At 35.1% G+C, this 26,534-nt stretch overlaps 3 protein-coding genes and 1 pseudogene across 3 annotated transcripts; 2 read left to right on the forward strand and 2 right to left on the reverse strand.

The window, feature by feature from the left end:
• Nucleotides 1-1,221: 1,221 nt before the first annotated feature.
• Nucleotides 1,222-7,771, forward strand: LOC125220496 (annotated as a pseudogene).
• A 312-nt stretch (nt 7,772-8,083) lies between these two features.
• Nucleotides 8,084-8,592, reverse strand: LOC125220497. Its single transcript, XM_048122663.1, has 2 exons — nt 8,410-8,592; nt 8,084-8,236 (listed from the first exon to the last, which is right to left on the reverse strand). The coding sequence occupies exons 1-2, from the start codon at nt 8,590-8,592 to the stop codon at nt 8,084-8,086; spliced, it is 336 nt and encodes a 111-aa protein (XP_047978620.1).
• A 3,868-nt stretch (nt 8,593-12,460) lies between these two features.
• LOC125219190 (protein EI24 homolog) lies at nt 12,461-17,779 on the reverse strand. The gene is given in 11 exon segments (XM_048121098.1): nt 12,461-12,580; nt 13,438-13,514; nt 14,484-14,566; nt 14,664-14,712; nt 14,715-14,748; nt 14,862-14,925; nt 15,073-15,189; nt 15,997-16,049; nt 16,760-16,910; nt 17,482-17,547; nt 17,646-17,779. Coding segments are annotated over 11 exon segments (942 nt in total). The 5' UTR covers nt 17,774-17,779.
• A 4,557-nt stretch (nt 17,780-22,336) lies between these two features.
• On the forward strand, nt 22,337-23,174 carry LOC125219923 (transcription factor MYB77-like). The gene has a single exon (XM_048122013.1). The coding sequence runs from the start codon at nt 22,476-22,478 to the stop codon at nt 23,037-23,039; it is 564 nt and encodes a 187-aa protein (XP_047977970.1). The 5' UTR covers nt 22,337-22,475; the 3' UTR covers nt 23,040-23,174.
• The last annotated feature ends 3,360 nt before the right edge of the window (nt 23,175-26,534 follow it).

Consider the following 26,534-nt stretch of genomic DNA (forward strand, 5'->3'; position numbering starts at 1 on the left):
GACAAAAGGGAGTTTTGATTTAGTGGAAAAGGGATAAGAAAAAAATTCCTTAAAATTTTCAAATTATTACGCATAAGATTTACTTTCATTTGCCGGGGTTTTTAAAATAATATATTAAGATTTCCAATAATGAAGTCTCTATATTTTAAATAGGAAATTTTTTAAATTTTCTTTTGCCCGAAACCAACAAATTATGGGAAATTCAAAAATTTTTTTAAAATTGTTTCAATATTTTAAAATACATTCTCCATTGACAACTTATAACTTTACAATTTAATTAAATGAATATTTAATTAACTACGATAGAAAATCCCTACGGGGACACTAACACTTTGATTCTCTTTTTTTTATCTTTTTAAAACTAATTGGACATAATTTTTGGTAAAATCTTAAAATAATCTTCTTACCTTCAGAAGGATTTTTTCTTAAAAATTTATGAAAATATGTATTCTTAAATTTTGATTTTTTTTTGCCCCATTTCGAAAAAACCAAATAAATGGGTTAAAAAATTTTCCTTTATTATCCCCAAATTATATAATTTCTTTTAATTTTCTCCGGGCAAGGGGATTTTTGTATAATAATAAAGCATATTTGAAATGAAATTATGCCCACCCCAATACGGATAACGTACACCTGTATTAAGTTAGAAGAACCCCCCGTCTTCCTCTAGATCTGAGCTTCAGTTCAACCTCACCCCAAAATCTGGGGTTTAAGGTTGGAACCGCAGCGGTTTTGAATCGCCAATCGCGGGGTTTTTTTATTTTTTTTTTTAAAGTTCTGCTGTGCGAACCCCCATTGTTCCAGGGAATTGCAAATTTTTTTTTGACTCTGATTTTCGCTGCCCAAAGACTTGGATGTCAAAAACTTTCAAAAATCCGAGTTTTAAATAAATCTTGTTAGGGAAATGTGAAAAAATATATTTGGATAGATGTTTTTTACTGCGTAGTCAAACTTCGTTGGGGTTTCGAGCTGAACGTGGGGGGGAATTCCAGGTTGTACTGGAAGTTTGGTTCATGGGATTTTGGGAGCTAGCTTATTGAAACTGTTGAGTTTTTGAGGTTGAATTTACTGCTTTCGGTTGACCCAAAACATTAGTATATAAGCCCTGCACGTTTCTGAGAAATTTTAGTTGGGATTCGGGAACTTTCCTTAATTTGATTGAAAACGGATCAGTTAGGTTGACATATTTGGGGGTTTTGGGGTAAAAAGCATGGGTGAAAGATGGCGCTTGCCCCCTGCTGCAGAAGCAGCTGGTGGGTTTTTAGTATTGGCCGTGGATATGATATTTCCTTGGATCTTAGACTAAAGTATTGCAAGGGGGATTCACATATGATGGGGTTTGAGGGTGTGCCGGGGGATTATTCTTCCAGGGGGAAACCCCAGTTGCTGGTGTTTTAAAAAACAACTCGATAAAAAAAGGGAACGATTTCGTTTTGGCCCTTTTACTTTCCACAGGTTGCTTTTCATTTTTTTTTTTGTTCAGTATATATTTTTGTTTTATAAAAGCATTTAATTGATTTGGGCCCCTTTTTATAAAAAATTTTATCATATGAAATGATAGTTTTGGGTGTTGAAAATTGGGATAACTTTCTAGCTTTAGTCTTTATCCATTGTCTGGTTCTTTGCTAACATATTCCTGATGTTCACTGGTCAGCTTTTTCTATCTTTTTGGTATTAAAAAAAATAACCTATACCCTTCCCTTCCCCCCGATGTAGGCAATTAAATCAAGAGCTGTCATTGACGGGAAAAAATTTCCCTTTAGGGCTCTTCAATGCAATGTTTGAGTTTTCTGGTTGTTGGCAGAAAGCGAGCATACACCAAAACTCTTGCTTTTTATGGTTGTTTATAAACCCATAGGTTGACAGAAAAGTCTCAGATGGTGCTTAAGGATCAGGGAAGAGAGAAGTTCCATCATCAGGGGAGTCATTGCCAAGGAACCTTGGGGTTACCATTTTAAAAAAGACTTTAGTTAACCACTACTATTGCGTGAATCTCCCTATATAGGATGCTTGCATGCCTACGCTTTAATGTCTACATGCATAAGGTTCCCAGTAAATTCTTCCCCTTTTATCCACAATATATAACATTTTAATTAAAATTTTTGGTTTCAAAAACAATACAGACCATCCATTTAAGTCATAAAAAAACCACCAAGAGATTTTTTCATGAAGATTGAAGAAAAGAAATGAGTTCCTGACATGTGGTGAAGTCCTACTTTCTGGCTTTATTTTATACTTTTTCTAGGATAACACAACGGGCCCCCCCATTCATCTGGCAATTTTGAGCATGCTTCAATTCTCCTTTATAGTTATGGATTTGTTCCTTCGCCTTGTCATTTGCAGGGACTGAAAGTACACCCACACCCCAAGCAAATAGAGGACCTTTAGTTGTAGGTCAATATTTGTTTTTACCATTTGCCAGCTCATTATTTCTGTTTTTAAAAATGAGTAGTTCAAGTAGGTGTTTTTGCATAGTAAGATTAAGTAGTCATTTAAAAACCAAAACAATAACATATATTTTACCTGCTCATTTCTGAGTGTTGCAGTTTTTTTAAATGATACTGCTGTTGCTGAACTCCCTTTTTTTCAGGTTTATTAGCAAGTTTGGGACTCACATCATTGTGGGGTAAAGATGGGGGGAAGGATGAATTTACATGAAACAGCAGCATTCCTCATCACTTCAACCCCTATGTGCAGAAGAGATTGAAGGTGATGGCAGATAAGAGGTTCTTAGATGCAAATGGACAAAATGAACTGGGTTCCGAGCAAGATACCAATCTGAGAAGGTTTGAACCATTTTAGTTTTTTCACTTATAATCTACAAATATCCAACTAAACAACCTGAGCTAAAAAAAAAACCTTTTAAAATCAAATTGCATACTTGGGACTATTTCAAACTGCACAATTTTGACTCCACTTTTGATTTTGGTGCAAATTAAGCATGGTCATTTTTTGATGATCACTGACCCCAACTTTTTTTTTTCGCTATACATACCATTGGGAATACGAGTCCGCATAAAAAGGTTGGCCACCCACGCAAATCCGACTAACAAAAAAGCATGCTTAAACAAAACCAAAATCAAAAGTGGTGTTTTTTTGGAAATTTTTAATTGAATTTGTTTTTTTAATTTTTTTTTAAAATAGCATAAACCTTATATGTATTTAGTGATTCTTTTTGGGTTTAAATTTCAGCTGACACTGATTAAATGCTATGAGAATTGAGAAAAAAAATTAAAGTACAGTTCCTGAATTGATGTTTCTTGGCAAATTATTTTCATCAAAAGGTTAAGGAATATATATGAAGTTTGATGCTTATTCCCTTTTCTAATTTACTGGAATATCTAGAGTGAACATCATGGGAGTTCTTAATTTGTCATCTAACAGCAAATTGTAACCAGTCTATCTTTATGGCATCCATCCCAGAATTTCTGCTCCTTCCTTAATTTTCAGTGTCCTCTAAAAATGTCTTTGGTTATTCAATATTATCAGTGCTTTAAACAATTTGAAATTTTATCCCCATCTTTTCAGTGCCTGTACTTCCCTTGATTGAAGTTTCTTCTCTCCTTTTTTTCTTAAAGATTGTAATATGAATTTTATAATTAAATTGTCCCATCCAGTTGGTTTGGTTTATTTGATTTTCCTACATGGCACTGTTTCTGATGGATAGTTTATATTACCCATTAAGCAAAGCATTGGGAAGCTTTGACTCCTGTTGCTTAGGTATAATAATTTTCTCCATTATTGCTAGTTTCGTTGGTTGATCCATACTCTTTGTTTACTTGTATGTTTTGTTTCATATATATATTTTTTCTTCTTCAGTTTGAAACGAAGGAGACACGGACACGGCTCAGGTTTGGATACTGGCACATCAAGTTCTTATGCATATAAAGATGTACGTTTTTAAGTTTTTAATCTTTCATGCCCCCCTTAGTTTTTAGCTTTATTTTTTTTTAGTCTCTTACAGAAATATTTTTTTTACTTTTCTTTTTACTGAATGATAGGATATTGTTAGCAGGGCAAAGGAGGGGAAGGAAGCACAAACTTGAATCATCGGGAGGGGCTGCAAACAGTTTTGAAGGAGCCTGATGTTATTTTATGTCCTTTATCCCAATAACATCCCTACTAAATGGTGTTTGGAATTATTTGAGTCATGCAATTAATCTTTATTTGCGCTGTGAGTGATCTATTTGCTTTTATTTATTTTTTTTAATTTCATTATATTATTGAAAAAAAATAGAGTTCCATGGAATGTTTCTCTATTTCTTTTCATGGGGGGACAGCTGATAAGCAGAGTGGGGAAACCCTTACTTAACCCAAAACCATGGTCAAGGTAAAGGGTGACTCCCCCCCCATGTTTTCCACATTTTCAGGGAATCGATGTGGGATTTGTTTTCCCTTTTCAAAGGGATGTCCATGGAGGGCACACGCTGGGTGGCAAACCCAAAGCCACTGTCCCACAATCCATTTGGTCCCCCGGGCCCACATTTTCAGGCACCCTTGGTAGCCCCTTCTGTGGGCCGTCCGTATCCACATTCACAAACCAATTGATAAGCATATAAGTTAGGGAGCTCCCTTTAACCCAAAACCCTGGTCAAAGGTAAATGGTTGACTCCCACTCATATGCTATTCCACACCTCCATGTGGTGATGTGGGATTCGTATCAAAACATCATAGCACAGCAATCAGCACCATGTATTAGTACTCTCACTATGAAAAAATTTCAACCCGACATGTTTTACATACATCTTCCGTGTGGCAATGGTGCTCGCTGAGCATTTTTTATCATCTTGTTCTTCCTTTTTTTAAAAAAAAACTTTCATGTATGCAGATAAGCCACCAATTGAAGAACTCCATCAGTTTCTGGAGTTTTAGCTTCCTAGGCAGTGGGCACCTGTATTCAGTGATCTTTTCCCTTTCCCAGCGAAGACAGCAAAACCAAAATCCCCGCAGTTTAGTCTTATGGGCCCAAAAATTTTTTTAAATGCCACAGCGGTAAAGCTTCTTTTTTTTAATTATTTCTGCCTCAGTTTCAGGGGCTTTTGAGTTTTGGGCCCCTTAGCCTATCTATAGTTATGCAGGTAAAATTATTTAATGGAAAAGATTTTCAGTTAATGGTCAGAAGTTACGAACCCCCTCATTACAAAACCGTTGGTTCTCACTTTCAGGGGGAAATTGAACATGAATTAAGCAAAGTGTTGCTGAACAAGTTGGACATTTCATAGTTCCTTTGGGGTGGTTGGACCCCCTTTTTACACCTAAGGGAACAGTTTTCCTTTTCCCTCACCTCTATTATTTTCTGTTAAGCGCTAATCGCAGCAGTCATCTTTTTCAGATTTTAGATTTAAAAATTTATTTTGGGTAACTAAGATATTAAAAAATATTAAGTCATATCTGTCGCAATGTAATGTTTTTTGGGGGGGGGAGTGAAAAATTTTGATACAGTATGTTTTTTTTTTTTGACATGTTTTGATCTATCACAATTGAGAATTTAGTACTAAATTCTTGATTTAATTACATGTTATGGAATGAAATTATTATAGATATAGGGAACAATGTTAGGGGGTACTTTGGGGGTTTTGGGGTTTGGCACACACCCACACAAATGCACGCACACACACAACACCATATACACACACACATACACACACCAACACATATGCACACACACACACACCACCACCACCACATATATGCACACACACACACACAAGATAAATTAATCAAACTAGTTAGACAAATTGAAATACAATAAAATATTGAATAGCTAGAGAATCACATCTGATTTTATAGCTATTTTTTTTAGAGTCGTCTGTGAATTTAAAGTGACAACCTTATCTATAATACATGAAAAATATTTGGCAAAAATATTTTTGAATAAGCATTTTTTTTGTATAATCAACATATTAATTATTCATATTTATTCCATTCCATTCCTATATTATTTGTAGTTACCAAGCATAGAATGAAATCAATCAGGAATAAAATTCCATTCCCTTTGTATTTTGTGCTTACCAAGCATAAGAATGGAATGGAATGGGATTTCTATTCCATTCTTGTGCTTGGTAAATGTAAGGTTTACAAATGGATTGGAATTGTTATTCCTTGATTGATTTCATTCCTATGCTTGGTAACTACAAATAATATAGGGAATGGAATGGAATGAAATATGAATAATTAATATGTTGATTCTATAAAAAAATATTTATTCAAAAATATATTTGTCAAATATTTTGGATCATATTAATGTGACTATAGATGTAAATGAGTGTGTCATATTTGGTGTATGTATGTGTTGATGTGTGTGTATATATGTGGTGGTGGTGTGTGTGTGCATATGTGCTTGTGTGTGTATATATATATATATATATTTGCATGTGTTGTTGTGTGTGTGAAATGGAACGGCCATTCCTTAGCTAAATGAAGGAATGGGTATTCCCATGGGGAATGGAATGGGGATTCTCAAGGAAAAAATGTCAAGCAAAGGAACTGTATGGAGGTAGGAATGCCAATCCATTCCCCCATTCCATTCCACCATACCAAGTTAGTATGCTTTTCCTTGATTTTTACAACCTAGTTTTTTTTTCCATATGCATATGTGGGATTTATTTCCAGAACATAATCCGGTATGTTTATCTTGCATGTGGTGTATATACGAGACTACGAGTTCATTCATTTAGCACTAGTTTACTTCTTTCCTGTTCCCCTCTCTGGAGAATGTTAGTTATTTACATTTCCTAGTGAACTGGGAAAGGTTTCTGATTGCTTTTTCCTTGCAAGCTGCAACTGGAAATAAAATGTGATGATATAATTCGGACCGTATTATTTAAGGGTTGGGTCAAGTAGTATGTTCAGCATGCTTAATGGTTACCAACTGTCTTCTTCTGCCCAAAAATGATAGTATTCCTTATGTGATCCCCTGAAAGTTAACAACAGTTATTTCCATCTTAACTATTATTTCAGGTTGATGTGGGTAAAAGACCTGTAACTGGTCTGAGATTGTATCTTGAAGGTAAAGAAGCAACCGCTTGGCTATTCACTTGCAACATCTCTCCTCTCTTCCAAATATATTCCAACTTGAGGATGACCCGGGTGGCAATTTCGCCAGGAATCATATGATCGGAGATATTATGAGAAAGTACAATGGAAAACTTTTCCCATGTATGTACGGCTCCTGTTGAAACTGAAGATGAGCTTTCCATAGTCACTGGAGCACAATTACAGGTTGGGAATTATGGATTTAAGAAGGTTCTTTTCCTCCGTTTACGCTTTCTCGACTGTTAAAGGAGCTGTTTCAGTTAAGTATCCAGAATGGGATGGATCCCTGGGTTGGCACGTAAATCTGGACTTATTTCAACTCTAATTAGTCATCACTTCACAGCAGTCCAGAAACCACCTCCGCAACCGGCTGATGTGAATATAATTCTGCTGTGTACCCAGGGGCCCTCCTGTTCCCATCCAAACTCCCAAACTCTTGAAGTTTGTTGATACGATAGAGATGACAAGAGGGCCACAGGAACCACCTGGCTATTGGGTTGTTTCAGGAGCAAGACTTGTAATTGAAAAGGGGAAGATCTCACTTAGGGTCAAGTATTCGTTACTTACTGCCATTCAGCCTGACGACGATGATGAACTGGAATAAGATTTGTATAATAACTTAGAAGTCGACCAAAGACATATTGAAATGGACGGTTGTTATATCAGAGCGGCTGTATCCACCTCGAGACCTCACAGATGACGAGCCACAAACTTCCATAGAGTAGAAGATTTCATGCCGGGGCTGCATCCATTTTGAACTTGAGATGTTACTTGCCCCTGTCTTCCTAATCCTTGTTGTATCAATATGGTTATTTTATGTAGATTCCACAATCAGGTTTTCTACATAAACATTGTGGGAACGGTTCCCTAGTCGAGTAGAAGGTAGATTTATGTGTTGGCAGCCGCTTTTTTTTATACTATTATGTAAGATGGTTTGTATAAGTTTGTTGCATACATTAAGAAGTTGCTGAATTTGTGTGGTGCAATCAAAATTTGTAAGCCATTAAATCAAGTGGTGTGTACAAAAGATGCCAAACTGAAGTAAGCTTTATTGGTTGGTGGGATGAGAGAGAGAGTGGGAGTGGGAGTGGGAGAGCCAAATCACTCCTTCCCTTGGCAGAGGAGCAGGTTGAGCAATAAAGCTAGGATACTCCTGTCCTGGCATCACCACTGAGAAATCTGATGCATATGATGTCTGTACCTGACATTCACATGCAACAACCAATGATCAAGAATTGCAATCTCACTCTCAGTTGTTGACTAGGAAGAAGAAGAATGGTGCTTACTGGGTGATGAGGGGGCTCAAGCTTGTGCAATTGTGTTGATTCCGTCTGCGTAGAAGAGTCATGGTGGGACGACGGTCTGAATAGATGCCTCGAAAATAGCCATTATGAGAAACATCGAAATCAAGATGGCTGTTGCCACAAATCCGAAAGAGATGGCATTCATGGATGAGCCCAAGCTTTTCCATGGACCTTCCTTGTCAAGAGACTCACTACTACTGTACACATTGTTCCATGGCATTTGCTTTGCTCTTCCACTGTTCAACTCGTTCATACCCTTCCTTTCCTCTTCTGTTAATAAACAATGAAATACATGTTTTTTTGAGCCATCATACTATATATGCACAAACATCAAACTGATATGCTATATGCATAAATCTGAAACCACTAATATACACTTCTCCTTTTTGCTATTATTTTTATATGAAAACCCAAGTCTGACATCAAAAATGACTTGTTCATGATTGTGCAGCTGTGTCTAGTTCATTTCACACACGAACTAAAACAGTTAGTTTACTGTATAAGTAATGTACATACCTGAGGAAGAAGATAACCAGAGATAAAGAGGGAGATAGAATGAAGCAGAAGCTTCACACTATTTCTGATTTCTATGTTGAAGAAAGAAAATAGATAAAGACAAGTAAAGCTTCTTTGTCCCAAAATTTCTTCTAAAATCAGATTCTTATGTAGCAAGCTTCTTTGGCATGAAAGAACAAGACACATATTCCTCTGTCCAACCTTATAGAGAACACCTATGGTCATACAGTAAGTTAAAATAATGTTAACTAAATTAAAATAAAAAGCTACATACATACTATATGGTTTTTGATGATCTCAGTCGGCCTACCTTTTTAAACAAAGTAATGTAAAATAATCGTGTGATCCATAACTTAATCAATACTGTACTAACTCGAAGAAATAGGTTTAAAATTAAGGGCCAGACCCGATTTTGGGTTTCAAACGTTTAGTTAATTGTTGAAATAATAACTCTACTCGTAAACTTCACGATGAAACACAACTTAATTGATACACAGCTAATATATGTCAGGTTTTTCGCTTGTATGAATTTTTTTACACCAATTGTTTGTTTATTATTTTCTTGAAATTAAAAAGTGTTGTCATTATTAGAAGAATTTGTAATTGTATAATGAGTTTTGCTATGCCCACAGGTTTAGGTAGGTAGCATTTCATTCATGACTAACAATTTCTCAAGGTAAAGTGTATGATGCAAACAAATTACTTGAATAATGAGATGGGAACTGTTACATTAATTGGTATCATTATCATATTCATTTTGCCAGCCCTAAAAATGGGACATGGCACCATCATTTGAGAGTTGGCAATGCATCACAGAATCACTAACTAGTTGAACAAGATAAATAAAGCTGCCAAAATGTGAGCTTTAAAAAACATATTTCAAAGGCTGCAAACTTACTAGTGACAATTTTATAAGCTAAATAGGTGTTGCTTTTAAGTGTGAGATGAACTCAATGAAGAGAGCAAAATAAGATTTGTTACAGCTATGTAGCAGAATCTGAGCAGACATAATTCAATTGAAGAAAGATTGAAAAAGAATAAAAGTGATCTTGAAAAGGAAGTGATGTAGACCATACCCACATCTTATTCCTTAATTTTTCCCCTATAAGCCTGTCACAGCAACCCCACAACTTGTGCTAAAAGCAAAATCAAGATTGGTTTTTACTAATAAATCTAATTGCTACAGAAAAATTTAAATAAGAATTAAGGTTCTAATGTAATTTGCTCAATTACAGACAAAGATCCTAGAAATCTTCAAGGAAATGTAGGAAATAAATGCAGATGTGATAATTACAACTCTAGAAGGTACACTAAAATAAGGGAGAGAAGAGATAGACTTTTCCTCAATGTTGGATGGGCTGAAACCATCTTTTCAACAAGACAATAACAATGTCTTTGAAATATGTGAATGCTTTTCAAACCCTATGTTTTCTTAATCATTCTAATCCTGTGCAACCCATGTGCTGATTACCATATACAATGTAATTAGGAAAAATCTGATTGAAACAAGAAATTAAGAAAGTAGGACAAAAATTGTCATGTTAATTAAGTAGCACCAGCAAACACAATTTGTTTGTACTTCTAACTTTGTATTTACATGTAGAAATTGATCATCATAGAATATTCAATTTGAATTTATTATAAACTTTCTTGCTTTAAAATCACCATCCCAAAATTTATCTTGATTTTGACTAAAATAACCATAAAATATTTTCTTTGCGATGTATTGGAGTCACCTCAACAAAAAAGAATAGAGGTTTTTGGTAAGAGACAATTTGATTAAAGAGAAGGGGTCCATATAAGAAGGAAAATGAAGTAAATTTTGAAAAATGATCAGATAGAGTATCATTATATTTTTCTCTCAACTTTCTTGTTTTCCTTTTTATTTTCCCTATCTTTTCCTTTTATATATTTGTTCAATCAAGTCTCCCTTATTGCAGCAACTTTATTAACTCGGAAAAATATAGCAATGACAATACTTCAACGAGTCCGTTGGTAAACGCTCTACTCTAATATATAACGGTCACGTATATGTTTAGTATGCATACTCTTGATTTTATTGATCTTGTAGCTATTTAGCAATATAAAGACTTGCTCAACTAACTTACTGTCACATTCATAGTATATTCATCAAAACTAAACCTTGAATTGAAATGGTATTCCCAAGTGCAAAAGAGAGACACCATATTTGTTAAGAACAGGATTATTTCATGTGTTTTATGGTTGCAACTCATCCTCTTTCCCTTTTCTTTTTATAAAAACGAGAGTCTCCACTTCTTTTTCTTTTTAAGTTGGAAGCTTTTTACTTTCACTTTATATTTATGTGTCCCAGTGGGCTGGACCAGAAGCTGAGTCCTTTCTTATCCCATTTCTCTTTTTGATTCTACCATGTGGACTTCATTACTTTTGTCATATATCACTCCACTTCTATACCTCCTTTACTATATTGTTTGCCATTTTATTTCAGCCACAAATACAAAATATAGTATGGTGGAACAAGAGACGCAAATTAAGAGACATAAATCTTTATCTTTGATCTACACTCAAATCAACTAATAATGCGAAATTGAAGATCAACAATAGGCATACATTCACAGCAATCTCCAATAAATAAAGCTAATAATGCAAAATTGATGATCAAACAACTATGCATACAATCCACAATTTAATCTGCCCCATGATATTAGAATACTAGCAAATCGGCCTCCCATAAGTTTAGAAACACAAACTAAACAAATAGAGGACAAAGTCATTAAAAAGAAAAACCATAGACAAATTCAATAGTATTTGTTGCTGTTAATTACATGGGCGTGCTTGGGATTTCTGATACTGTTTGTCTTAGTTAGACATCCAGAACAGATCCATGGCGAAACAGATTATCTTATACATTATTCCTTCAAGAGCCAGTACACTGTCGAGATTCCGTAAGATTTACACCAGGTTAAACAGATATGTACAGTATTGAACAAACAAATAGAGCACTTGGTTTGTTTTCTTGGTTATATACAGGTTGAAACTCTTCCACTGGTAAATTATTCTCTTTAGTTGTTGAAGAATTTACATGAATAGTCAGTCTTCAGCCCCTGCATACATCGTGAAGCTGAGGAGCAGATCACAAAAATAATACAGGGTTGAATACTGTAATATAAGCTGCAGATTTTAAAATGACGTACCCACCCAAATTCAGATAATCACTGAGCTTTCTGGTCACTGCTTGTCGGTGTGATCCAATCGGAAACAGAGACAACACTTTCATCCTAAGAAGCACAATAAATAGAAATTACTAGATCATCTTATGTGCAAGTGTAGACGAGCACAACAGCTATAGGAAAATCGAGTTTATACTATGCTTTCAAGGCATGACAAGTTTAACTAACAATGTATTTAGTTGTAATTGTATAGTGGTCATCTTGAACTCAGGAAAGAGATTTTGAATTTACTTTTAATACTCCAACCAAAGAACCATCACTCGTTGTGAATGCTAATATTTTAATCCTAAGTCTATGACATTTCTGCATGCTTTTTTTCACAAGTTTTTAGCCATCCTTCTGAACATATGGCAAATACAGAAATAAAGTACACTTGTACTAGAGATACATAAAAACTTACGATAAATAATCAGAAGAAAAGAATATAGGAATCCTTCCCAATCGAGCACCATTCCACTTTTTTCTCTGAGACGCAATAACTTTGTCTGCTTCTGAGCCTGTTGCGGTCAGAACAAACTAGAAAAAAATATAATTATAATTACTGCAAAATTTAAGTCACCAACATCAAAATATAAGTCACCAACAAGCCTAAGGATCACTGCCCAAAATAATAAGGAAAAAAAGAAGCCAATATGCTTATTCACATGGTTGGAGACATGTCCAACTGAAAGTGGGAAGAGTCAAAGAAGTATCATTATCATGTACTCCCCTCGTCCCTGAAAGTTTGTCTCATTTTTCTATTTCCGTCCGTCCCACAAAATTTGTCTCATTTTACTTTTTACCATTTTTGGTAGTGGACCTCATATTCCACTAACTCATTCCTACTCACATTTTATTATAAAATAAAACTAATATATAAAAGTAGGATCCACATTCACTAACTTTTTCAACTCACTTTTCATACATTTCTTAAAACATAATGCCGGGTCAAAGTGGGACAATTTTTGGGGGGACGGAGGGAGTATCTATCTATCCATGGATATTGGAAGTGACATGATTGAAATTCTACTAGCTGAATAATGGGTTATAACATAAACTCAGAAAGATACCTATTGCCTTGAGAATATTGGTTAACTAGAGCTTGTTTTTAAGCATTAGACATTTTTCCCCTTATCCTCAAACATTTGTTTTTTTCCTCTCACGTTCTAGGCATGACAAATAGAATAATTTTTAACACAAAAATATAGTCTCAAGCCCATCCTACAGAAAATCAGCTCTGAAGAAGACTATTCACAAAGTTTCATCCAGATCAGGACTCAGTTATAATAAAACAACTAAAAGGCAGCAATGTGGATGTCCGAGTATAAAAAACGGTCAGATAAACACAAAAACTTTAGGTAACACAACATGAGAGAGAGAGAAACACTACTTACCAATGGAAATAGTATAGCCATAACCCCATAGCTAACAAGAGGAGAGTAAAAGAAAGCGGCCAAAACACATGGACTTCCTGGAAAAGGTTGTTATTCATTCTATCAATCAATAGACTATATATGTATCCAAATATAATGACCAAGGTAAATAGAAGTCTGAATAGCAATCCAACGTGAAAGATTTAAAATGTAGGATATGGATATGTGGGATAAAATAACTTGGCGATGAATTTCACAAACCATATTCACCAACTAACATCTTGCTTTTTCACCACTTGTAATTCATAAACAATCTGGAAGATGGATTACTAGAATAAATCTATAGTAGCTGAGCTAAAACAACTTTTGAGGCCCTGCCAGGGAAGAGATAGTTCATAGAATTAATGGTAGATCTCACTGTCACTGATACACGATATGCTGACTCCAGAAGCTGGTAGTACTAAATATTAGTATGTTCTAAGTTGTTTTTCCAACACTCCCAACACATCTAATAAAGAAGTCTATTCCACAACCATCTATCAGATAAAGGATACTAATAAGTTGTGATCCTTTTGCAGAGGGAAGGGACAAAACTAATCAATAATTTGTCCTTCCACAATACACTTTTTGGTTCTGATATTTAGGATTCAGCAGACTAGACAGGTCACAGGTGCAATATCTAATTAAAATTGATCGTCTCGGCATTGTGCTGCTAAGACAGGACTATATATTTGGTATAATACTTACTCTATCTTATTGGTCTAAACATCCTTCCAGCCACAATTTGTCATGTAAATTACCAATTGGCTTAAAAAACATTTATGATTTAATCATAAATTAATGATAATAAATGTTTTCCATATTCATATTCACAATAAGCATTTCTTATAGAGAGCTTCCACAGTTAGTTTAAAATATAAAGTTCATCCAGGGGGTACAAATAGATTCACTCATCTCCTGTGTATATGCTAAAGCAATGTTCAGCTTTACAAACTAATCTATCCAAAAGCCAACTATCCAGTTACAATGGTAAATTTAACATAGTTCTTTTATGACAAGAGTCTTACCAAAACCAGCAAAAAATGGCCAATTGGATTCGAAGAAATCTAGCCTTTTATCCAAACTCAAACCAGAATAATTCCATTTGTACCTAAAACATAGTACACAATCATCAGAACCATTATTTCTAACACCCCCTCCCCAAGTTGCATGAATATGACAAAGTAGAGCATGAAATCATTACTCACTCAAAACAATAATAGGCATACATCCACGAAAGAAGCAATAGGTTTAGTGCCTTCCGATGAATGGTATGAATCCAGTGACATAAACCTACGAATATCAATTAATTAATTAGTAATATTAATAAATACTACTATTAGTAGTTTCATAAGTTGAATCAGAAGTCGATGTTAAGCAATTGTAAAGATGTGAAAGTATTTTACCTCCAAGAAGAAGAAACTCAACAGGAGAACTGAATATACTTGTTCAAATACCTCAATCATTAAACTGCATAGAAAAGAATGAGGTAGGTGTTTTTCATATTACTGAAAACCTTAAGAAGTAGCACATGTTCCCAACTGGGAATGACTTAAAAATAAAACAAAAACTATATGGGAAGACCAAATGAATAAAACCAAATATATGCGGACATACCCCTCAAAGTCAGTAGCCTTATCACTGGCAGACATATCCTTTTCAGTAAATGATTCTGAACTAGAAGTCCCATGCTTCTCAATGGCAAAAAAGCCATACTTTGCAATATCATTGTACCTAGTACAATATAGGAAGACCAAATAAAATGAATAAAGTTCCATACAGTCCACAGGGTTATGATCATTAGTGAATCATAATACTGCTTTCCAAAATAAAGATAATAATTAGCTGGTTGATATTTGTGGAGAATATCTGATTTTATATCCAAGATCATATCTCAGCTGCAGCCTTTTGATTCATGGATAAAAGCTTCAAAAAATTCTTATTCCTAAATAAAAGCTTTAAAAAAATTCTTCTCCTTTTTCCCTTCTACCCTTGTATCATAAATAATTTGCAAGTCTAAATGTTTGAAGTCATCCAGAAAAGAATTGGACGTCTTCTAAGACAAATCATATCCAACCATTGAAGTTGCAGTAAGCATGCCCAATGAAGACAGTTTCTTAAGGTGGATACATGAGGTTTTATATTAGTGGTGGAAGGGAAGACAGATCTTTGAAACAGCATCTGGAAACTACAGTCTACAAAGCAAGGAGAACATGAATTTTGGGCCCACAAAATTTATAGATGTGCTAGGGACAATCAAAATAAAGGCTTATTAGGTGGAGTATCATTTTACAGATTCTTAATTTTGAGTTTTTACTCAAAATTGCAACTTGTGTTGGTGAAGATACAAAAAAAATAGTTGTGACCACTGACCACACACCTTAGACTATTTGTAGAACTATTCTAATGACAATAACTGGTCTCCATTTTGTTGGAGTAAAAGGTAACTGAGAATTGCTTCAGAATGAAAAAAGAGGCAAAAGATAACAATATAAAACTAATACAATGACCAAGTGGAAGAAAAAAGGGAAATGAAAATACCAGAGTGTGTTTAGGATAAAGCTGGATATATACATTGGGTAGAACCAGAACACCTGCAATATGCTACATCAACTCCTTGAAGAATAAATGATAATATCTGCTATTTAAATCAAACACATGATAATATTCTGCAGGATATACTCACATTCATTTTGGGTTCATAAGTATGTACACTATGAGAGAGAAGACCACCAAAGAAAATTATCTCATGGTTTTTAGCAACAAGATGGACAAGTGATAGAAGAACTAAACTCACATAATAAAAAAAAAGTAAAACCACATGACACTAAGCAAATGCATCTTACAATGTAAACCCCTGCTTGCTTTCCGAGGTAAAAATCATTCCAAAACAGATACTATAACACAATCAATTAACTTACAACTTTTGTAAGGATACAGAAACCTAGGAATTATAAATACAGATAATGCATCCTTTTATCAAATACTGTTACCTTGTCCCACAATTACTTGCCTATACAGATTGGCCACATAGAATAAGAAAGTTGTGTTCTGTGTGTAAAGTGGTAGAATCCACTAAATATGACAAGTTTGATCACTTATCAATAAGTAATATAGTCAAAATCTATGAGAGATAAGCAGGAAACAATAAGAAAGCGTGCACTCAATCCGCTGATCATTTTCAATTCACCACAACAAAATGACTAGAAACATAAAGAGAGTGGGCAACCTTTACTATTGCAAAACTTCCATTTCATTAAAGTTTGCTAAACTATACAGAACACTCTAAAAAATAAGCACTCACATAGACGAGTTGAATCAATCCATGTTGTAAGAAGGAATAGAATCTGGATATACCCCCAAATGGACATAGTTCTGGAGATGTACTCAGCAGGCATACATCAGGTAACACCCATTGTAGTGTGGGAATGACGACAGATCTCAGAACAAGTATACTGCAAAAGACATATTGTTATACTAGCTGATAATAACAGCATCAAACAAAACCTAACCAGGCGAATTTAATATTTAGGTGAAAGTACGGAATGTGATCCTTTGTTCCACAATTTTGGTGTCCCGCCCTCAGATTTAATATTTCAATAGTAGTCATTATTATTAAATAAAAACTAATAATGATATAATCGATCCTAATTAACATATACGAGTACTCCTTATTAACTATGAATTGAAAGTCCTAATTATGATATAATCAACCTTAACAATGAGTTAATAATACACAACTTTAATCACAAAATTGTAAATTCAAACGATTCATATGAAACTGAAGCTGAACAAAAGAAAAAAGAAGAAGTTTTAATTTGAACAAAGATAAAAAAATTGTGGTATGCATTTTTATCTGGACTATCCTCCCATCTCATCTGAAGCTCAGCACATATATAAAGCAAAGAACTTCACTACTTCCTCATCTCATCATGAAGCTCACCGTGAATTTTGTTCTATCGTTTTGGTATTTTTATGTAGTGATTGTTGTACTAGCTCAAATATAAATAAACAGGGAGAACAGACCTTCCCAAGAAAATAAAGCCATTCAAGAGGAAACACTGTCCAGTACGGATGGCGATCTCCCTTGACCTGAATTGTTTATTTGAGAGAGTCAAAACCTAGTCCTAAATTTTCAAATTCAAGCTACGAAGAAGAAGAAGAATATGATTGGATTAAGTTTGGACTACCTGAGACAGTATATGACGACGCGGTGAAGACAGCAAGCCTCTCTGAAACCCTCCGCCCACAAAACTGAAGCTTGCTTCGATTTTGCTTTCAAGCTTTCCATTGAACTCCTTATGCTTCTCCCATCCATCCTCTCTCTCTCCAATGGGGAAGAATAATTTGGTAATATAAATATAATTTTGCTGAACAATTCAGCTAGAGGTTTATGGGTTGGATTATAGGGCTTTTTTATTTGGGCCAGCAACTAATTTTTGGTATAAATTTTATTTATGGGCTCACTTTTTGGCCCACATATTTTCTTAAAAATCGATATGTATCTACTTTGATGAGAGTTAGATGCACAAATATATAGATTGAAAGGGTAAAATTACTATGGATGACAAAACATAAATCCGATACATTCATTAAAGAGATGTTTCATTCAATAGGTTTATATATAAGATTCACCTCAATCTTATTTACATCTTTTTATAAAGTTGATTTGTAGGATATCCAAACTTTTGATCTGTCATATTCATAGTTAAGTTTTTTTTGGTCTATTATATTCTAATGTTATACTTCTCCGTCCCACAATAAGAGTCATGTTTTGTTATTTCGTCCGTCCCACAATAAGAGTTATATTTCACTTTTACTATAAATAATAAGTAGGCCCCACATTTAACCAACTAATTCTACCCCATTATATTATAAAGCTAATATAAGTTGGTCCCTATTCCATAACTTATTCATTCAATTTTTCTTTATATTTTAAAATCTATGTCATAACTAAATAGGACTCTTATTTCGGGACAGATCGAGTATATAAAACCGAGCCTACACTAAAAAAATTGTTGGATACTATGCTTTATATATATGCCTCGTTTAATATGGAATATGTAATGAAAAATGGAGTACAAAAAATAGTACTAAAAGATTAGATGGAGTAAAAGTTAAATAGATGAAATACAATTCGGAGGAGTATATTAATTAGTGGATTGCACCCTCGTGCGTTTTAAATAAATTTTCTTATAAAAAATATTTAATTTAGACAGGAGAATTCATTGCCCTAGGAAGATAAAGAAACTAAATGAGCTGTATGTGCTAGATTTTGTCTGGTGATTTTAAGATTAATAAAAACTATTATTAATTATTGGAGACTATGAGGAAACTTCCTCTACTGCAACTGCCTACTAATCGCATGACAATTACGAAGTTTCCACAAACCACTTTACAGTTAGATTAGTATACTTTTTCCCTCCAAATCTAATCACATCTTCACTTGTTTTACGATTTATTTGTGAATATGTATCTTTATTAATAGGAGTATAGTAAAACACCATAAATAGCGAGACAAAACCTACTATATGCTAAAGGCATATTGGACTTATTTGCAATCCATAGTCACTAAAGACTGTTGTAAAATTAATGAGGTCAGTGTTTAATTGAGAATCGATTGAACATAATGTGAATTAAGTCATAGTAATTAATTTGATATTTTATGAAAATTGAATATTTTAAACTAGAGTAGTATAATATTTATTTAAAATGTAAAATTTTGTAATAATATCAATATGGTTCCCTAAAACCAGTAATAATTTTTTACCATTAAAATGATCACAAAATTAATAATGGAACACGAACATTAATAGGTGATAGTGAGTAAGGTGCAAAAGTCAAATTACATTTCCGACGAAATCAGCAGGAGATTTTAACAGGCTGGAAGTGGGTTCCATATTACATGAAGCGTTGAAAAACATCAAATAGTAATTGGTTTAATATACCTGCCGCAATTGTTGAAAAACATCAAATATTATTCCTTTTGTTTTGGTACAAATCATGCATCATTCACTATCTCAATATCCATATTCCATGCCCTCTTGCTTCACCTCATCTTTAAAAATATCATAACATTAAATAATGATGCAGATGTTTAATCAGGATGTACCATTGATGGAAAAGTATATAGCAAGGGTTCCACAAGTTTGAATTAATCTTACCAAAAACATACATGGTTCCACAAGTTTGAATTCATTTTACCAATATGTGACACGTGATCGTGGGGGCAAATATGATTGAATTAGTTTTTGTATACATTAACCTTATTATTATTAGTAGTAATATTATTATCTATAATTTAGTGATTTTTGATTGTGTGAATCTGTACTTATAAAGACATATACCGAACTTAAAATTTCACTATGTGTTTCTAACTAGTTTCATTAGCCCAATTTAATGCTAACATGACCCGTGTAAATTAAAGTTGTGGTGATATTGGCTAACGTTACTTGGCAATAAATTATCATTTTTTTAAGCTGTCGTAACCTTAAGGTCAAGGGTTCAAACTCCGCCACTCGTTGGGAGACTTTACCTTAATCCAAACTCGACCCAACATGAGTAGTTTCAATTGAAATTATATGTGAAATTAATTTGAATACAATGACAAATTTTAACTAAGTATACGACCTTATTAAAAAAATGGGATTAAATTAAAAATTTAGGAATCGCCAAGCATATATTGAATTTGGCGTTTGAGTTTATTAACAAAAATTTGGTTATAATTCAGTAATTTTTATCCGTACAAGGCTTTGAATCTAGTACGTGAATTTGATTCAAAGTTTGATTAAATTGAAACTGCTCACTCCCATGTGATTAATAATAATAAAAGGCGTGCATTTCTGTACAAAAAAGATGGAGTAATTGTCGAAGAATCACTAAACTTGAATCCGTAGCATATGTAAGGTCAGTTGAACCTTATTGTTTAGCTAATTAATTTCATATATATATATATTGCTAATAAATTAGGATATTTGAATGTCGAAGGAACATTGTTAATTGTTGTACGGATAGAGGACAGCATCTGAAAGAATCACTAAACTTTGAATCTAGACTAACAGCCAAAATTATACTTAAGCTTAATTAACTGCCCCATTCAATGAATCTAAAGTACTTAATCCCACAAAATCGGTGTTTCTCACTTTATGATTGTTTCCTAAAACGTCATTTAATTTATGAACAGACAAAACACAATCTGTTATAAATCCGCATCACATGTTAATCACAGATTACGTTTCAATCCATAATTTAATTACTAAATGGACAAACATAATTATTTATACGAAAATGTTTGGTAAAAATATCTAAGAATAGGCATTGACGTAATCCTCCAAGGATTAGGCTTCTATTTGAAGTTTGAACCAATTTCATTTCAATTTTCATAGGGTATATTTATAAAGGGTGGGATGCAAGACAAGGCTAGAGACGAGAGGATTTAGTTAATGGTAGAAGACAGACCTTTTAACTCGTATTCTCTTGTTGTTGTGATATACTCCCTCCGTCCGCGAATAATAGTCTCATTTTCGAATTTTAGTTGATCTGCGAATAAGAGTCAGGTTCTTTTAACTTAAATGATAGTAATAGGGTCTACCTTCCACTAACTCATTCCACTCACATTTCATTTAAAACTAATATATGCAAGTGAGACCCCTATTCCATTAACTTTTTCCACCCACTTTTCTTAACATTTCTTAAAACTCGTGCCACCCATGAATGAGACTCTAATGGCGGACGGATGGAGTAGTTATGAACACGCTGCAACGACCTAGCTAAGGGCTAGCTAACGGTTATACTAGTATTTCCAAAGGCCTAGATCACATTGTGTTGGAGCTAAACGGATCCATTTCTGCACTTATACAATCATTTTGATCATATATAGTCCAATCATTGGACCAATTAAAGCTAGACGAAAATTGTGTACTTAGAAATACATTGTCACATCCCAACCCTTCAATATATACGTTTATAATTAAAAATATGAATTTAGGTAACGTACCATATATTCTACAAAATTACTTTTGTACTGTTTCAAAAGCTAACATTTATCCACTATATTTACTACTCCCTCCGTTCCATAGTAATAGAGTCTTTTAATTTTGAGTCGTTCCATAGTAATAGAGTCATTTCTCTTTTTAGTAAAAGTCAAACTTTTTCACACCTAATTTACTTTCTCTCTTACTTTTTTCTTTCTTCATCTCTCCACCTTTTTCATTTTTCACTTTATCCTCTGTACTTAACTCACCAACACAATTTTTCTTAATCTCCGTGCCGAAAAGAAACGCCTCCATTACTATGGAACGGAGGGAGTACTATACTATAATTTAAATTACCGATGGACTTTCTCATCACTCAATATGCTACATATTTATCTACACACACAATGTTGAGGGAGGAAAAGTTCCAAAATCTGTGAACCGCCGAACCGTATATGACCGCCATCCCCATTTTGCATTATGCCTGCAATTCAACCGATTCTCTCACCCTAATGTATTTTCAATTTTGATAGCTTCTTTGTTTTTTACTCTTTTTTTGTCCCATTATAGTTAAGTATATTATTTATTTTTGGATCTGTAATGGGATGGATAAAAATCAGATAGACATCATGAAAATAACCAATTTAATAAAAAGAAAAATTAAAAAGCGTCTATATTTAATTTGAATTAGATTGGTAAGTAATTATCCTAATTGAGTAGTTGGAAGTTAAAAACAGGTTTTTCATATTTGCACACAAAATCGGAGTTAGTTTGTTAACAAATGGGTGCACATTTGGCATTGAACTTGTATGTACATTACACCCCACTAACTTTACACAAAGCAGTTTCCAAGAACCAACCATTCTCCTAAAATGCATGCACCTCTTCATTCCCTTTCTCTATTAGTCTCTTATATATATATATTGATTGATAGACACACAACACAACACAACACAACACAACCGTCCTCACTCACTCACAATCCACAAACACCCCACTTAATTGGTGTCTACACTCCAAATCAAAACTCCCAATCAAAACGCGTAAATGGACTTGTTGAATCGATGCTCTTCAGTGAGCTCCTCCTCCTCCGACTGCTCCTCTGACTCCTCGAGCCACGGGGAGAGGATCAAGGGGCCGTGGAGCGCGGAGGAGGACAAGATCCTGACCCGCCTGGTGGACCGCTACGGCCCCCGCAACTGGTCCCTCATAAGCAAGTACATCCGGGGCCGCTCCGGCAAGTCCTGCCGCCTGCGCTGGTGCAACCAGCTCAGCCCCGACGTCGAGCACCGCCCCTTCTCCCCCGCCGAGGACGACGCCATCCTCGCCGCCCACGCCCGCTACGGCAACCGCTGGGCCACCATCGCCCGCCTCCTCCCCGGCCGCACCGACAATGCCGTCAAGAACCACTGGAACTCCACCTTGAAGCGCCGCCACCAGCCACAGCCGGACGAGCACGATCCCATGACGGCATTGTCGCTGGCGCCGCCCGGGATCGGCGCCGCGCCGGCGGGGTTTTGGGACCAGATGAGGAATGTGATCGCGAGGGAGGTGAGGGACTACGTTACGACGTCGTTTCAGGAGACTTCCACCGCGTTTCGTTTGTCATAATATATATTGCTACAAATATAAATGGCGTTTAATTTGTCGTCTACTGCTAGTTTTAATTAATTAAATATTTTAATGTTGATGTTTCTGTTATTCTCGATAATTATTTGAGTTTGGGAATATTTGCAATTTCTTTTAGCAAGGTTTTCACGTGTGAATTGGGAGTACATAACTTGGCACCACCCTAAATTGAAATCTATTTGGTTTATTTCAACTTCCAAGGCATCCTAAATGTATAGCACGACTTGTTTTATTGATCTTGCCAAGTTTACATTTTTATAGAATTTTGATTGAATGATTGAATTCAGGTATATGTCACAATCACAAATTATTAAGATATAAATGTTGCATAATTAATACTTCGTATATCATTGGACTATATGAAGATCTAATTCATTAGAAGAGTAATTTAGCTAGTCCTAACATTCATTGCCTAGATCCAATGAATTAAACGACATTTGGATTTATATTGAGAATGGAATCACAATGATCAAATTATGAACTACTAATATATAGTAGTATCATTCGGTCATTACAGCGTGATAATTTTTCTAAATTGGAATGCCTATTTTGTTTTGAAAATGGCAGGTTTTGTGTTTTATGCTAACTTGACTGGTGAGCTTAGATCTAGATGACCTTATTTATATTAGAAAATGACTTTTATATGGACAAAATGATGCGTTAAAGTAGTAATTTGTTTATATTTGTTTCGTGTGTAATGTGAATGCTGAACTTGTTCAAATGCCATAATTTTTTATAGCTTATGGTTGAATGATGAATTTTGTAGTTTTGAAATGATGGCTAAAAAGGAATCAATAAATAATGAGCTATATTAAAGTTGTGTTAAAATAGTTTTTTTTAAACCTTTGATGTCTTATTACATTCCAAAACGACATCAGGAGGGATCGATCGCATGTATTCACTAATTACCGAAACCTCTTTGCTTCGTACAAGAGATCTTAGCCAAACTCTCACCCACACGGCTGATTTTACACAAGCAAAACAAACATGATTACCAGAAATCTAGTTCTAACTATTACAAGGTCTTGGAAGCTATCAACCCAAATTCTTCCTCTTGTAATCACTTCACTCTCGCACACTCAATACACAACTGGGTATCAAGAAAGATCCCTGATCTAAACACAAGAAACTAACTAAGAACAAAGAGAAAGACAAATGCATCAAAGAAACTCGCTCGAACCTCGCCACAACAACACCGATCTATTCTTCCGAACTAGACCTAAGGGAGCTACGCATGGATTGATAGAGTTAACCCTCGACCACCAATACCTCCACTCGCAGAAACCCTCACACTGCATCAAGTTCCACCGAACTAATCTCCACACACAACCTTCACAGTTCTCACAAACCCTAGTTCTTCCACACCAAAGAATCGAAGAGATTGCTTCACACTGAAGACTTTCACAAATGCATCTACCAATCGAGAACCATGGAAGATTACCAAGAGATGGCCGGAAGATCATCTGAGAAGAGAGTAGAGAGAGACGCTCCAACCGGTGTTATATAGCAGAGATTGAATGAAGAGAATGAGAACGGCATACTTCTCACATAACAAACACAAATTTCTAGATCAAACGGCCGAGAGGCATGATTCAAGAGAGAGGGCACGTGGGAGAAGATCTCGGTGAGAGGAGGACAAGACTGGCTCACCCACTCATCACATCCGGGCTAACAAATAACACAAATTTCAAATAAGATTCCACTCTAATATATCCAACATACTCCACCTTGGACTTTATTCTCGGGAAAACCAACTGGCGTTGTAGCTAAGGCACATTCATCATAATCATAAGTGCATCCTCAAGACTAAAGGACTAAGTCCACAAGCATTTTGGGATCCAATGTTGCCATTTAGACACCAGAGGGGCCGATACCCACAACCTAAAAGACTTCATGCCTCCACCATCTACCACTCCTACTACGCCAGACATAAGATTTGCTAAGGTCTTTTGCAACTCCATCCTAGATCAAAGTGCAAAACTTAATGCGTAGAAAGAAGTTTTCCAATGGTAAGGGCTTAGTTCCTGTCACCGGGTTTTTATCTCGTACGCACCTTTTGAAGAAACACTTCACCTTTTCTACACATCTCCGATGTAATGAAACCTTACATCTATATGATTTGTTCTCTATCATGCAAAACAAGATTTTTACATAACCGAATAGCAGATTGAGAACCGCAGAACACAAATGAGAGGTTTCTCACAAACTCGAAGGAAAGCACTCCATTTGAATCCTGCTACAAATTTTCATCGCCTTCGTGATGGCAATATACTCCGACCTGCCCTGGCAGAAGGCCCCACAATGTGTCGTAACCGGGGATTTCCAACTTATGCAAGACCTACACACCGTAAACACATGTGATAGAAAGGAACTTCCTCTTATCTCCTCTTCACACAAGATAGTTAATCCACAAAACCAATAGTAAAACACCATCATCACATTTAGAATAACATAAACCATACTTAAGTAGCTTGTTTGGGTATCTAAGCCATTTCAGAAGCCCCAATGAACAGGACCTCTGATTAGACATGTATCTACTAAGACATGAAACAAACATAAAGAATATCGTGCCTAGTGCTAATCTATCAAATACATCACAGATCCAATAAGATTAGCATAGAGAACTCTCTTCATAAAGATCAACCTCGTACTCAAGACTTAGGGCATAGGTCTTTACTCAACATAAAATGAGCAAAATATAGCCACACGTAATGTGCCAAGATCAAACATGTTAAACTTCTTTTCGAATTTTGTACACATGTCTCGATGCAACACAAGTGGTGGATGTCTTTTCTATCTCATAGATAATAATCCCTAAGATTTTCTCGAGCCTTACCTAGATCCTACATGTCAAAATTTCACTCGCGTGCTTCGTACACCCTTAATGGTTTTCAAACAAGACCCATTATAAAGATATCATCAACATATAAAAGCAAGAATACAGCTACGCATCAAGATTCTTAACATATAGGCATGCATCAAAGGTACTTTTGACCAAACCTAACTTCTCGCATACATGCTGTTAAACTTGGATATTCCACCGCCAAGTACTGCTTTTAAACCATATAAGGCCTTTTTTAAAGCATACATGATTTGGAAACTGGGATCAACAAAGCCCTCAAAATGCTTTCATAAAAATGGGCTTATCAAGATCACCATGTAAGAAAGCAGCTTTAACATCCATTTGCTTTAATTCTCAATTAAAATGAGCAGCAGGAACTTAACAACAGCGGGCAAAAATTTCTCGTGTGTAATCTACCCCTCTTGTTTCTGGTAAAGCCTCGCCACTAATCTAGCCTTGTACCTAAGGCCTTCCACCTCATTTTACAATTTGTAAAGCCACCTCGCAATCAACCACGTATGCACCAGAGGCAAAGGTACAGTTAATCCAAGAAGATTAATTTTTAGAGACTGATCTCCTCCAACATGGCTTTATGCCACTCGACTTAACTTTGACTTAGTACCGCTTATAAGTTC

Source organism: Salvia hispanica, chromosome 4 (assembly GCF_023119035.1).
Source record: "Salvia hispanica cultivar TCC Black 2014 chromosome 4, UniMelb_Shisp_WGS_1.0, whole genome shotgun sequence".
In the NCBI taxonomy this organism is placed as follows: domain Eukaryota; kingdom Viridiplantae; phylum Streptophyta; class Magnoliopsida; order Lamiales; family Lamiaceae; genus Salvia; species Salvia hispanica.

Bases quoted from the DNA above. Each gene is read 5' to 3' on its own strand.
- LOC125220497 (XM_048122663.1), bottom strand. From the start codon at position 8,592: ATGAACGAGTTGAACAGTGGAAGAGCAAAGCAAATGCCATGGAACAAT. The intron at 8,237-8,409 runs GCATCTATTCAG...TGTGAATGTCAG, and splicing joins TCATAATGGCTATTTTCGAG to GTACAGACATCATATGCATC.
- LOC125219923 (XM_048122013.1), top strand. From the start codon at position 22,476: ATGGACTTGTTGAATCGATGCTCTTCAGTGAGCTCCTCCTCCTCCGAC.